The sequence below is a fragment of the Electrophorus electricus genome, chromosome 8, assembly GCF_041902795.1.
Source record: "Electrophorus electricus isolate QZ-2024a chromosome 8, ASM4190279v1, whole genome shotgun sequence".
NCBI lineage: Eukaryota > Metazoa > Chordata > Actinopteri > Gymnotiformes > Gymnotidae > Electrophorus > Electrophorus electricus.
The window spans coordinates 10049551-10060442 of NC_137504.1; the positions used below are offsets into that span (position 1 = coordinate 10049551).

The window sequence follows — 10892 nt, forward strand, 5'->3', positions numbered from 1 at the left end:
AGTTATCATTGGCGCTTAGATTTAACACAAGTTGCTTTTAGAAAATACACAAGAATTAATTTTGTAGTGTACTTGAAATGCTCTGCTACAATGCAATTTCCTTCCTTTTACTAAAAGCTGGTGATAAAAGTTACTACATCACCCTGGTTCTGCATAAACACTATTCATATATCAGTAATAAGGCACAAAGCCATCTCCAATGCAAAGAATGTCTGTCATGAAAGTATCGGAATTATGCCACTTAGAAAATAATGCTAAAGATGACTTAATTGTGTGAGAATTCTACAGAAGGTATATTTTAAACCCTGGCCTATTTTTCCCAAGGTTTATTGAGAATCTACACAATTTACCAACAGCCAAAAAAAAAAAAGCACAGTAATGCTAAGCAGATTGTTGCGTAAAAAATAAACACAACAAATGAAAGTGCATTCACTCGCACACCCCACTTCCCGTAAATCAAACAAATACACGTCAATTCTGGGATTTTTGCTTTGCAAACTGAAAAGTTCAAAGTCTCAAAAAGGGGTAACCTGTGCATTTCCCATTAGGTAACAACAAAGTTAATAATAAGTAATACTACTACTAAAGATAATGATCATTCATTAAAAACTTTACATATAGTTTTTCAGGTATTGATTATAATGCTTACATGTGGGACAGTGTGGTGCAGGGACATGACTAGAATCCCATACATGTGGCACATGGCACCAAGCCCACATTCCATGGCCTTACACTCAGGGAGTTGTATTCATTCCTTCCCTTCACCCCTCCTCTCCCCACCTGTTCAGTGCTTTGTTGTTTCTATATATATATATATATATATATATATATATATATATATATATATATATATATATATATATATATATGATATTTTCCACAATATTCAGTTTGCCTCTCTTCTTCAGAAATCAGAGTATTTTTTTAAAGCACTGAACAAAGGAAGCAAACAGTATCATGACAGTAATCAGAACAGAGCTTATGTAGAGGACAGGATAAACATTTTATAAACTACTGCTAAAAGGTAAAGCTTCTGTAAAAGTAAAAACAATTGTTATTAGTGGTGGTGGTGGTGCTATTATATGCAACTTTGTTTATTATACATTTTAAATAATGCTTACAAAGTGCTTTACAGAGTATAAATGCAATTGAAGGTAATAAGACAGGTAATAAGACACAAATAGAAGATAACATCTAAAACAAAAGTATAGCAGCAAAAGTAATATAGTTTACTAGTATATTGAGGGAATGTAGTTTACAAATCAGACTGTTACACAGGATAATTTTAAGTTTCAAGTTTGGTTTATTTGTCACATACATAGTCATACACAGTATAACCCGCAGTGAAATGGTTGAGAGTGCTCTGTCCAAACTGAGGAAAAAGAAAAAAGAAAACAAGGGTGCATAGAGAAATATATATCTATATATGTACAAAAATATATTAACAATGTATGTACAATATATGTATATTATGTTTATATACGCAATGTACAATGTATATGGTTGTGTATATATGTATGTACACAATGTACAGAATGTACAGATCCATTTTGTAAAATGACATATTTACAGTTTTTATGTTTCACCACATTGCAGAGACCATAAGAAAATGCATGTTACCAAAAGCACAAAGCATATAATTCTGCAAAAGAAGCTACGTTTCCCAGCTACAAAATTAGTCTGTCTGACATATACACTTGTATGTTGCGCCTCCTCGTGGTTGATCTCATATTCACGAAGTAGGTTTTGCACATAATTCATCGGTAATATAATTTAAATTAAGAGTATTTCGAGTGGGCTAACAAATCGTCCCTCTTTCATTTACGATTTAAAATATACTATTCTAGAAATAGAAAATCGAACAGAACTTCAGTGTGTTTGGCCGACAGGAATTGTTTGATAGGCCGATGTTAAACCCCGCCAAATTGTTTTAAATAGAGCGCCAATTTTGTAGCTAGTTATTCCTATTATAGAGGTGACAGCAGCGTCAGGACTACATAGCATTTGTTCGGCTTTGAAGAGGTGAGTAATTTCCACATAATTATAAATCTTCAGAACATATAAAATGATCGAATTTCTGAAATATCTTACTTCGTGTACTTAGCTTTGCCAGCAGCCTAAAGGTTTTTTCTTCCAACTCCATGAGTAATAGAATTATTTACCGCGAGTTCATGAGACCTCACTATCTATAGATATCTAAGATAGGTTACCTAGTTTAAGCAAAATAGCTCCTTAACATATTCGCTAGCTAGACAGAGTAGACTGCTTAATGTAGACAGATTCATCGTAAACAGAATGTTAATCTGGGTGTCGCATCAGCATCCAAGAGCCTATTCAATATTCATACGGCGAGGTTTTGTAAACGGTTTAATTTGGGGTTAGCCATCAAGAAATATTTATTTATTTATTTATTACGTGTATTTAGCTACATATTGTAAATACGCGTATATTGTAAATACGCGTAAAATAGCTGGCTACAAGTAAGTAGCGTTAACCTACACCACGTGAAATCAACATTTCGAGTTTAGACAGGCTGTCGAATTGTCGCGACTGTCCGCAAAAAACACGGAAGCGTCACGTGCTCCTTTACGACATGTACGATATTGAACTACTTGCATCGAACCGCCGAAAATGGCCGGAAGGCTGCCAGGAGGGAGAGTCCCGGAACCAAGTGCAGCGTCCGTGAGCGCTCGGCACGTTCCCCGGTGTAGCTAGAGGGCTAAACGGCTCAAACCGAGAAATAAACAGTTTCTCATCACTTGGCCAGTAGTTTCTTTTAATTTTAAAACGTAGAAGTATGTATTACACTAAATATCGCAAAGGTTATTCGCTTCTTTTACTTGAAGTCTCACATGACCTCCATGCGACAGACTGAATTTCATTGAAAAGTATTTTCTAATTATTAGTAATCAGTTTTTTATCTCGGCAAAGTGGTCGATTTCGGTCAGGTTACCTTCAGATAGCAGCAGTTAGCTGACTAGTTACTATTCCCAATCGCTAAACATACACAGCTAACTAACATTAGGTTTCAAATTGTACTAGAAAAGAAGGTTTTAAATAGAACCTGGCTTGCTGGCCAGCGTTAAGGTAGCTTTGTGCCAACTTGGTTAAACACAAGCCTGTATCCTCGAGGGTCCTGTACAGATGACGTCCAGCGTGGTAGGATGGACTGGCACGGTCTTTACACCGGTTTAGCTGTGCAATCGTTCATTTAGCTTGTATGCACATAAATACACTATTAATTGGACTCCACTGCCACTATCAGATTTTCTGATGGGCAGGGAGAATTTTCCAAAGTTTCCAATTAAAGGTCTGTGTGTAAATCTTATCAACATGTTCATTTTGTTTTATTTATTGCTTTTTGTCTTTAGACATAAGCACAAGATGAAAACCATATGTGCTTTACAAGACAGGTGAGTAGAAAGGCTAATATCTGTCCAAAAGTTTAACAAAGTGCAATAATTAGTTTATTAAGCTGAAAAGCTAGAATGATTTTAAACAGTCATATTCAGCTTTTTGGTTTCAAAATTCATTGCTGTCTTAAAAGCAGATTATACTGCAATTTCAGTGGTCTTGTAAGACTACAAGTCGATGCCACTAAAATCTTGGCAGAATTCTATGTCCGAGTGTACGATACCATGTGTTTGTTAAGTCAGTGTGCAATAAAGATTCTCTTATAATAGATATACAATTAAATCAAATGACTGTGCTCAGCATACATCATCAACAAGCGCGCGATGGCCAGTATTTGTAGTCCCGTGAGCTTCACTTCGTCCAGTGACGTACTCTCACTGGTGGCTACTAGACGAACCTTGTAGAAGCTTTCACACTCTGATTTTTATCAGCATTTTCTGACATTGTCAGAGCTCAAAATCATCCAGCTTTGGTCACAGAGGCACTGCCAGAGAGTACGTCGCATTGTCCAACAATCTTATCTCACCACCAAAGATATTCTTATGTGATGTGTGATTTTAACTATGACAGCAAATTCAGGCTGATGATACAGTGTGAACCCAACTTAAGTGTATTTTACAATACCAAATTTCTCTGACAGAGGCCTTGTGGGCATCATCGTTTTCCTTCTGGGCATGGGAACACTTCTGCCATGGAATTTCTTCATAACTGCCCTTGATGTAAGAAAACTCGGACACGTTCGCTCTCTTCACAACTTTTTATGTGGAAAAATCCTTGCCAAACTTATAATCCATCTGCTGTTTCTTGCAGTATTTTAATGAACGTCTAAATACGAAAGCAACAGGCAATGTCTCAGAAACGGTCCAGACACCTGATCCATACATGTTCGACAACATGTGCGTTCTGATTTCCCAGCTACCCTTGCTGCTGTTCACTTTTCTGAACTCTTTTCTTTACCAGCAGTGAGTATCTGTTGTTATTCTTGTTGTCAGTACTAGGTTGTAGGGATGGTGGGGATCCAGGGAGAATTGAAACATGGCTCTGTAATTGTGTCTTGGGCTGTACTTAACTACCTGTTCTGAAATCCCTTTATTTTGCTTTCTAGTATTGCAGAGAGGATAAGGATTGCGGGGAGCATGATATTTATTTTATTGCTCTTCATACTCACGGCTATTTTAGTGAACGTCAGAATTGAACAGGATGTTTTCTTCTCCATCACTATGACAACCATCTGGTTCATCAACAGTATGTCCATCCTTTTATGGCCTGATATAAATAAATAGTGCATTACTTCAAATTTGTTTACATTAAAATAGCATCGCTCAGGGTTATAATGCGATAACATTAATATTCTCTCTCTCTCTCTCTCTCTAGTGTTTGTGGCAGTGCTGCAGGGCAGTCTATTTGGTCTGGTTGGGAAGTTCCCACAGAAGTATAGCTCCTTGTTTATGAGTGGCCAGGCTGTGGCTGGCATCTTCGCAGCTGTTGCCATGTTGATCTCAAAGATCTGTGAGTGTCTGCGAAAAGGTCTACCTGCACGATGTGTGTTTACGTTCCCCACTAAATGGCTGAAGGTCGAGCCTCTCTGAAAGCTCTGCCCTTGGTTGTGTGTCTAGCGAAAACAGACAACAAGACTGCTGCTTTGGGTTACTTCACTACTCCCTGTGTTGCCACACTCCTCACTCTATGCTCTTACCTCCTGCTGCCTCACCTGGTAAGTGCCTTCTTCACTTGCATACGTCTTCATCAGAATTAACAACCGTGTTGCAGTGCATTAATATGTAATGCATAACAGTGCCAGTTATTTTAGTCCTTAATCATTAGGATGTGACATTAATATATGACAATACATTTACTGACTGAGCTATATTTATTTCAGAAACCTGCCCGTCTTTATTTTGAAGATGGAACAAGTAACAAAGAGGAAACAAGGCAAGAGGTTTTAGAACAACAGGGTAGGTTTCAGATAACACCTGTGGCCTGAGCTTTGATGAATTTATATGTTTGACTTACTTTTGGGGGGGGAAAGAAGACTAGAGTCAAGACTGAATGGAAATTTGCCTGTCACTCTTTTCTTGGTGTAGAGAGTGTGACCCTAATGAAGGTGAAGTTCAGTGACGCTAACTGTAATGGTGAGAGCCTGTTAAATGGACCTGATCCCCAAGTTTTCCAGACAATGAATGTAAATGGGAAGCTGGAAGAGATGTGTGAAGGGAAATCTACAGTGATGGCAGTCTTTAAAAAGGTACATGGATATTTTGTCATTGTAATATGTCATGAACAGTTTGAATAATTGCATCTCTTGGCTCTGCCCTGAAGTGTTGGGTGTGAGTCCCATTTGAAACCATGTTTTTGTAGTCTGGTCTCCAGGTATTATAGTTTGTGTGCCTAAAAAGAATTGTTTGTGCTCTGTCTCTTTGTCTGCCTGTATATCTATCTATCGTATCGATCGATCTATCAATCTATCTGTCTATATCCATCCATCCATCCATCCATCCATCCATCCATCCATCAATCTATATATCTATCACTCTGTCTATAGATTTGGTTGATGGCCTTGTGCGTGACATGTGTTTTCATGGTCACGTTGTCAGTTTTCCCAGTAGTCACTGTACTCGTGAAACCAGATCGCCTATTTACAGGGATATGGGGTGAGTCTCCAGCACTCGCTACAAAACATTCTCTTTAATTAAGATTACAGAGGACAACAATAAGCAGCATGCATTACATTGCTCTTTCTGTCTCTCGTAGATGACATTTTTACACCGCTTTGCTGTTTTTTGGTTTTCAGCGTGATGGACTGGATTGGCCGAAGTGTCACTTCAGTTTTTCAGTGGGTAAGGCTCCTGCCTAACAGACAGTTTTGCAATTTTAATTTTGCATTGTTAGCTTGTGTACAGTACAATTTTTAGTCAGCGCCCCTGGACAGCCAAGAAGTCTGAGACCTGGTGTTTGTTGTTCCAGCCCTCAAAGGACAGCTGTCTGTTCCCGATCTTTGTGGCGGCTCGAGTGATCTTCATCCCTGGGCTCATGATGTGCAACATTCCATCTGACATCAACAACCACCTCCCAGTGCTTTTCAAGCATGAATTTGCCTACATAGCTGTGATGTCATTGTTTGCTATCACAAATGGGTACTTTGGCTGTCTCTCCATGTCCTATGCACCACAGTAAGTACTAAGAGACCTCATAGGGTGAATAATTTAATTTTACCTTGAAGACTGTTAAAACAATTTAGCTACGTCTTATTATTGCTACGGATTGTGAAATGTGTTGTATTCGTGCATTTTGAATACAACACATTTCACAATCCGTAGCAATAATAAGATAGCTGCAGGTGTTCATAATGTCATTGGTTTTCTGTGCTCAATAGGTTGGTGAGGTGTAGAGATGCAGAGACAGCTGGGGCTCTGATGACCTTCTTCCTGACCTTGGGGCTCTCCCTTGGAGCTGCCCTCTCTTTTGGTCTGAAGAACCTCTTAACCTCTTACTAGTAGCTTTCCTGTTCAGTTATTACTCTTTTAGCACTTACTGGTAACTCTCCTGTTCTCATTACCAACCCAGTCTGAGTTGCCTGTCTGTTTTCTTTTTTTTTTAAAAAAACAAAAAAAACTTGCTATGCCTTAGCTTAACATCTAAAAAATGACTTTATACTGATTATAACACTTACACAAATACATTAGAGTACTTAAACATTGCATTTAAGGCCCTTACAATATAAAATAATTTTGTGATGCACTCACCACCCCAAAACCACTTTTATTAAAAACACCTTGTAAAATACATTACACCTAAAGCACATCTACAGTTCAAGACAGTTTGTGTCGGTTTGTTTCAACCATCCCTAAAGGTTTTTACCCAAAGTAATTACTGATTAGATAACTGTTGCATGGATATTTTTGGCTCTTAGACTCCAGCAGCACTGCTGTGTCTCATATACAAGTGCAACAATCACTGTCATGTCAATGTCTGTCATGAAGAGAGTTGTACACCACCCAAGTAATAGGTGGTCAGTAGTAGTCATGTGGCCACAAACTGACCAGTAATGAATGGGGAGTAGGTTGGCTGACCAGCTGGAGGAACAATTGGGTTATATACAATATGTAGGTGCACCTTTTAAAAAATGGCCAGTGAGTGGATGGAAGGTGGGTGTTTTTAGTGAAATGTGAGTGTGCATCACCACATCTTTTAATGTTTGGCAGAAAGCCATAGTAAGACAGCACTCCACTGACCTGTTTCAAAGAAAAGCAATATACTTTCAACTTTGTAAATTGATATATTTTTATTCTAAAGGGATTTTGATGTGTTTTATTGTTTTGTTTTTTTTTACTTTTATACATATTTTGAGTCTTGTTTGTTATTCATGATTCAGTGTTTTATCAATTTTCTATCAGTGTTGTTATCAATTTTTCTTCAGGGAATAAAGGCAAAAATATATCTGGTTTCCTTTTTTTTTTATTCTGACTTTGTGCATTGTAAATGTATATTGGGGTAAGAGATCAACTGTAAACATCAACCATATGTGTTTGAACTTTGTCACTGTTATATGAGGGCATAGTTATCCAAGTATAGAGACATTGCACAGCATCTCTCAATGATCATATCAGTTGTCTAAGTTAAAGATGTTAGTTGTAATACTGTTTGAACAAGTTTGTCCAAATGGAATCCTTTCAAATTTCAAGCAATACAAACTTGAGTCATGACATCAAACACCTTTATCTGGCTAACAAATCTTCACATCGACATTTTTCTTCAGTGATGACAGCTTTTTCGATTTAATGGGATTTTTTCATGTTGTGTAGCTTTCTTATGCATTTAAATGAAAGGGGGGAAAACATTAAAATGCAGATTTTCAAATCTAGTTATTAGGCATTTTTCTGTTTTGTTATGTGGATGTTTATTCACTCTTGTGGAACTGTTGCTGAGTGATCATGTCAGGTTTTCTCCCAGCTCAACCTCAAGGTTTCTTGCTAGGTTTGCTGTACACTGCAAAGGCGGTGGTCCATCTCCTCGAGCAGAGCCTGTCTCCAGCGCAGAGCCTCATCGAGCTCTGCCTGTTCCAGTATCACAGAGAACTGCCCTGCCATGTTATGCAGAAAGCTTGTCTGTTCAGGTCAAATAAGTATGAGCAAACTTGGGTAAAGACTTGACAGAACCATGCAACATGTTTGGTAAAAGTTTTGGAATTATGTCACTAATGGCTGTTGTAGGACATTTAGTGGGCTGGCATTGCACCTGCTGGTAATGTAACAGTAGTGGTCGGTTCTTGATCCGCTCCATGATCTTACGTAGCTCGGTTTTATATTCTGCATTTCGCACCTGCATTGCTCTCCTAATGAACAAAGCACATGGTAATAGCATTATAACATCAAACAATTTTCTGAAAGGCTTTACAGTAAAAATGTAAGCTACCATGCCATTGAATTCTGAACATGCTAAAAATCACGTTACAGCACATGAAATGACCGATGCACCGTATAGTTAAGTTACAATTCAATCATAAAACCTGAAATGTTGATTTTTCTCCATCGTTGGCTGAGTCTGCCTTTCCTTAGCAGAAATCCATCTGGTCACCTCTTTCTGGAGTCTTAGCCTGGCATCAGACCTTTGTTTCTCAGCCTCCAGTGTTTTTTCTCTTTGTTTATTTAATTTACTTGTAAATAAACCAACAAGACAAATAGATGTTCCCCTTTAACTACTAACAGTTGTGTATCAGACAAATAATGACTAGTTGTGATGTTAACATGTTTTCAGTAGCCATACCTGATGGTCGCCGCTCGCAACAGTGCTGTCTTGGTGAGGCTTTGGGATCTTGCCATTGGCCTGTGTACATCCCACTTAATATTTTGCCTTCCTCTGTCCTTGAGTTCTTGAGCTGGGACCTCTGAAGTCCTACACTGTGGGCTGTTGTCTTTCTGGAAACTAAATGGCTGTGGCACAGTAGGTTGCTTTTTCTGTCTGACCTTTTTGAGGCAGTTTTCCAATATGTGATGCATCTTACCAAAATCAGGCAGTGTTTTGTTTATTCTGGGTTTAAATGTCAGCTTCTCCTCTGCTCTCACTTCATTGGGCTGCATGGTGGCAGGCCAGGACCTGTGGACCATGCCTTTGGGAGTCTCCTTGGGAATGGTTTTTGGAAGTTCTTTTTCTCCAGTTGCATTCACTCCCTTCTTGCCCCTTCCACTGCTACATTGCTCATCTCTCTTTCCAAAACCAAAGGGCTTTTGCATGGTCAACAAAAGCTCTCTCCTTTTCTCATGAAGGATCTTTCTGTGCTTCTCATATTCCTTTACAGCTTTGTCATCGAGTGGGAGGCCAGTGTTCAAGGGGATGGGGTTGGTCTGACATGGAGGAGGCTGTATAGGTTTTCCCGTCTCCTTTTTTGAAACCTTAAGCTCCCACTGCATAAGCCCTCTTTCTTCCTGCGAGGTCATGTGGAATGGGAACTCCATCTTTTTTACAGGACATCCCACCAAGTCGTTGGCAGATGCTGCCAACTTAGGGCTGCACTGGTGTACACTGAAGCCCTCCCACATCCAGGCAAAGGAACGTTGCTTCATATTCTCACAAGGTCTGTTGTGGTCTGCCTCTTGTGAGTCATTTGAAGGCTCCAATAGTAAGGATTCATTTTGTCCTGGGCATTTGTTTTCTATTTGTTCCTCACTTTATAATGGTTGTCAGACCAAGATGTGATGTAAAGTAATTAATTAATAAACGTGAGCTACAAAAAGGAACTAGTATGATTTTATTCAGCAAACCAAATACAAAAGTGGCACACTTACAATATTGAGGGAAGAGGTTCAGCTGTGTTGCTGCACACTAATTGTACAGTGATGGATTTCATTGGTCTATAGACTGGCTAGAAAATACATCAGACAGTACTGTCTGTCAGCACAGATCAACAGTTCTATTGATAACAGCTTAAACGGCCTATTGTACAAAAGACAAAGAGGCTTGAACATTTGCAGGTAATCCTGCAACTTCTCCATAAACAGGCTGTGTGAATCTTTATTTTGATGTTCTTGTCCAAAGTATATGCTTGTCATATACTTATCATTCACTCCTGGCAAGAGAAGTGAATCTTGTTTTGTAATTTATCAGTGAACAGAATTGAGGTGATCTTACCTTATAACTGCTCCAGTTCTCAAAACGTTGTATCTTTAAGCTTATCAATTCTGATGCATTATTTTGCTTCAATGGTGCATAGAAAAGGTCAGACATTTCATCTATGGTTTGGGTCACAGTCATTATATACAGTACATTTTATAACCCCACTCGAATTATTTGGATGCATGTAACCTAACCCATTTTTTAATTTTGTTGTAGTTGTAAGGAATGTTGCTTCTTTCACTTGATGGAATGGATATGTCACAAAAGAACAATTATATTCAGTTAAGTACACATCAGATTCTGTTGCCATGCTAACATCAATAGACTGGATATGGCAGTGGCTGCTGAACTAAGGATTTTATAAAAAC

The 10892-nt window shown here is 38.5% G+C and overlaps 2 protein-coding genes across 5 annotated transcripts; one reads left to right on the forward strand and one right to left on the reverse strand.

Annotated features, from left to right (window-relative positions):
* Window positions 1-1803: 1803 nt before the first annotated feature.
* On the forward strand, window positions 1804-7846 carry slc29a2 (solute carrier family 29 member 2). Of its 4 annotated transcripts, none has more exons than XM_027023833.3 (13): window positions 1804-2022; window positions 3372-3413; window positions 4055-4133; window positions 4225-4376; window positions 4520-4659; window positions 4789-4923; window positions 5031-5128; window positions 5294-5369; window positions 5499-5659; window positions 5957-6065; window positions 6166-6251; window positions 6379-6584; window positions 6788-7846. In XM_027023833.3, exons 2-13 carry the CDS (start codon window positions 3385-3387, stop codon window positions 6906-6908), a joined length of 1392 nt encoding a protein of 463 aa, XP_026879634.2. In that variant the 5' UTR covers window positions 1804-2022; window positions 3372-3384; the 3' UTR covers window positions 6909-7846. The 4 variants fall into 4 exon arrangements, with proteins under 4 accessions (XP_026879634.2, XP_026879632.2, XP_026879631.2 ...); XM_027023831.3 differs by lacking the exon at window positions 1804-2022 and adding an exon at window positions 2042-3218; XM_027023830.3 differs by lacking the exon at window positions 1804-2022 and adding an exon at window positions 2042-3159.
* Window positions 7847-8032: 186 nt separating this feature from the next.
* Window positions 8033-10797, reverse strand: LOC145659037 (protein FAM161B-like). Its single transcript, XM_081719802.1, has 6 exons — window positions 10540-10797; window positions 10197-10273; window positions 9178-10077; window positions 8921-9067; window positions 8650-8746; window positions 8033-8519 (listed from the first exon to the last, which is right to left on the reverse strand). The coding sequence occupies exons 1-6, from the start codon at window positions 10660-10662 to the stop codon at window positions 8385-8387; spliced, it is 1479 nt and encodes a 492-aa protein (XP_081575928.1). The 5' UTR covers window positions 10663-10797; the 3' UTR covers window positions 8033-8384.
* Between the last annotated feature and the right edge of the window lie 95 nt (window positions 10798-10892).

Bases quoted from the DNA above. Each gene is read 5' to 3' on its own strand.
- LOC145659037 (XM_081719802.1), bottom strand. From the start codon at position 10,662: ATGACTGTGACCCAAACCATAGATGAAATGTCTGACCTTTTCTATGCA. The intron at 10,274-10,539 runs GTAAGATCACCT...TGTATTTTCTAG, and splicing joins AGAACTGGAGCAGTTATAAG to CCAGTCTATAGACCAATGAA. The intron at 8,520-8,649 runs GTGCAATGCCAG...TGACCTGAACAG, and splicing joins TACTGTTACATTACCAGCAG to ACAAGCTTTCTGCATAACAT.
- slc29a2 (XM_081719801.1), top strand. From the start codon at position 3,274: ATGGGCAGGGAGAATTTTCCAAAGTTTCCAATTAAAGGTCTGTGTGTA. The intron at 3,414-4,054 runs GTGAGTAGAAAG...TTTCTCTGACAG, and splicing joins ATATGTGCTTTACAAGACAG to AGGCCTTGTGGGCATCATCG. The intron at 6,585-6,787 runs GTAAGTACTAAG...TGTGCTCAATAG, and splicing joins TCCATGTCCTATGCACCACA to GTTGGTGAGGTGTAGAGATG.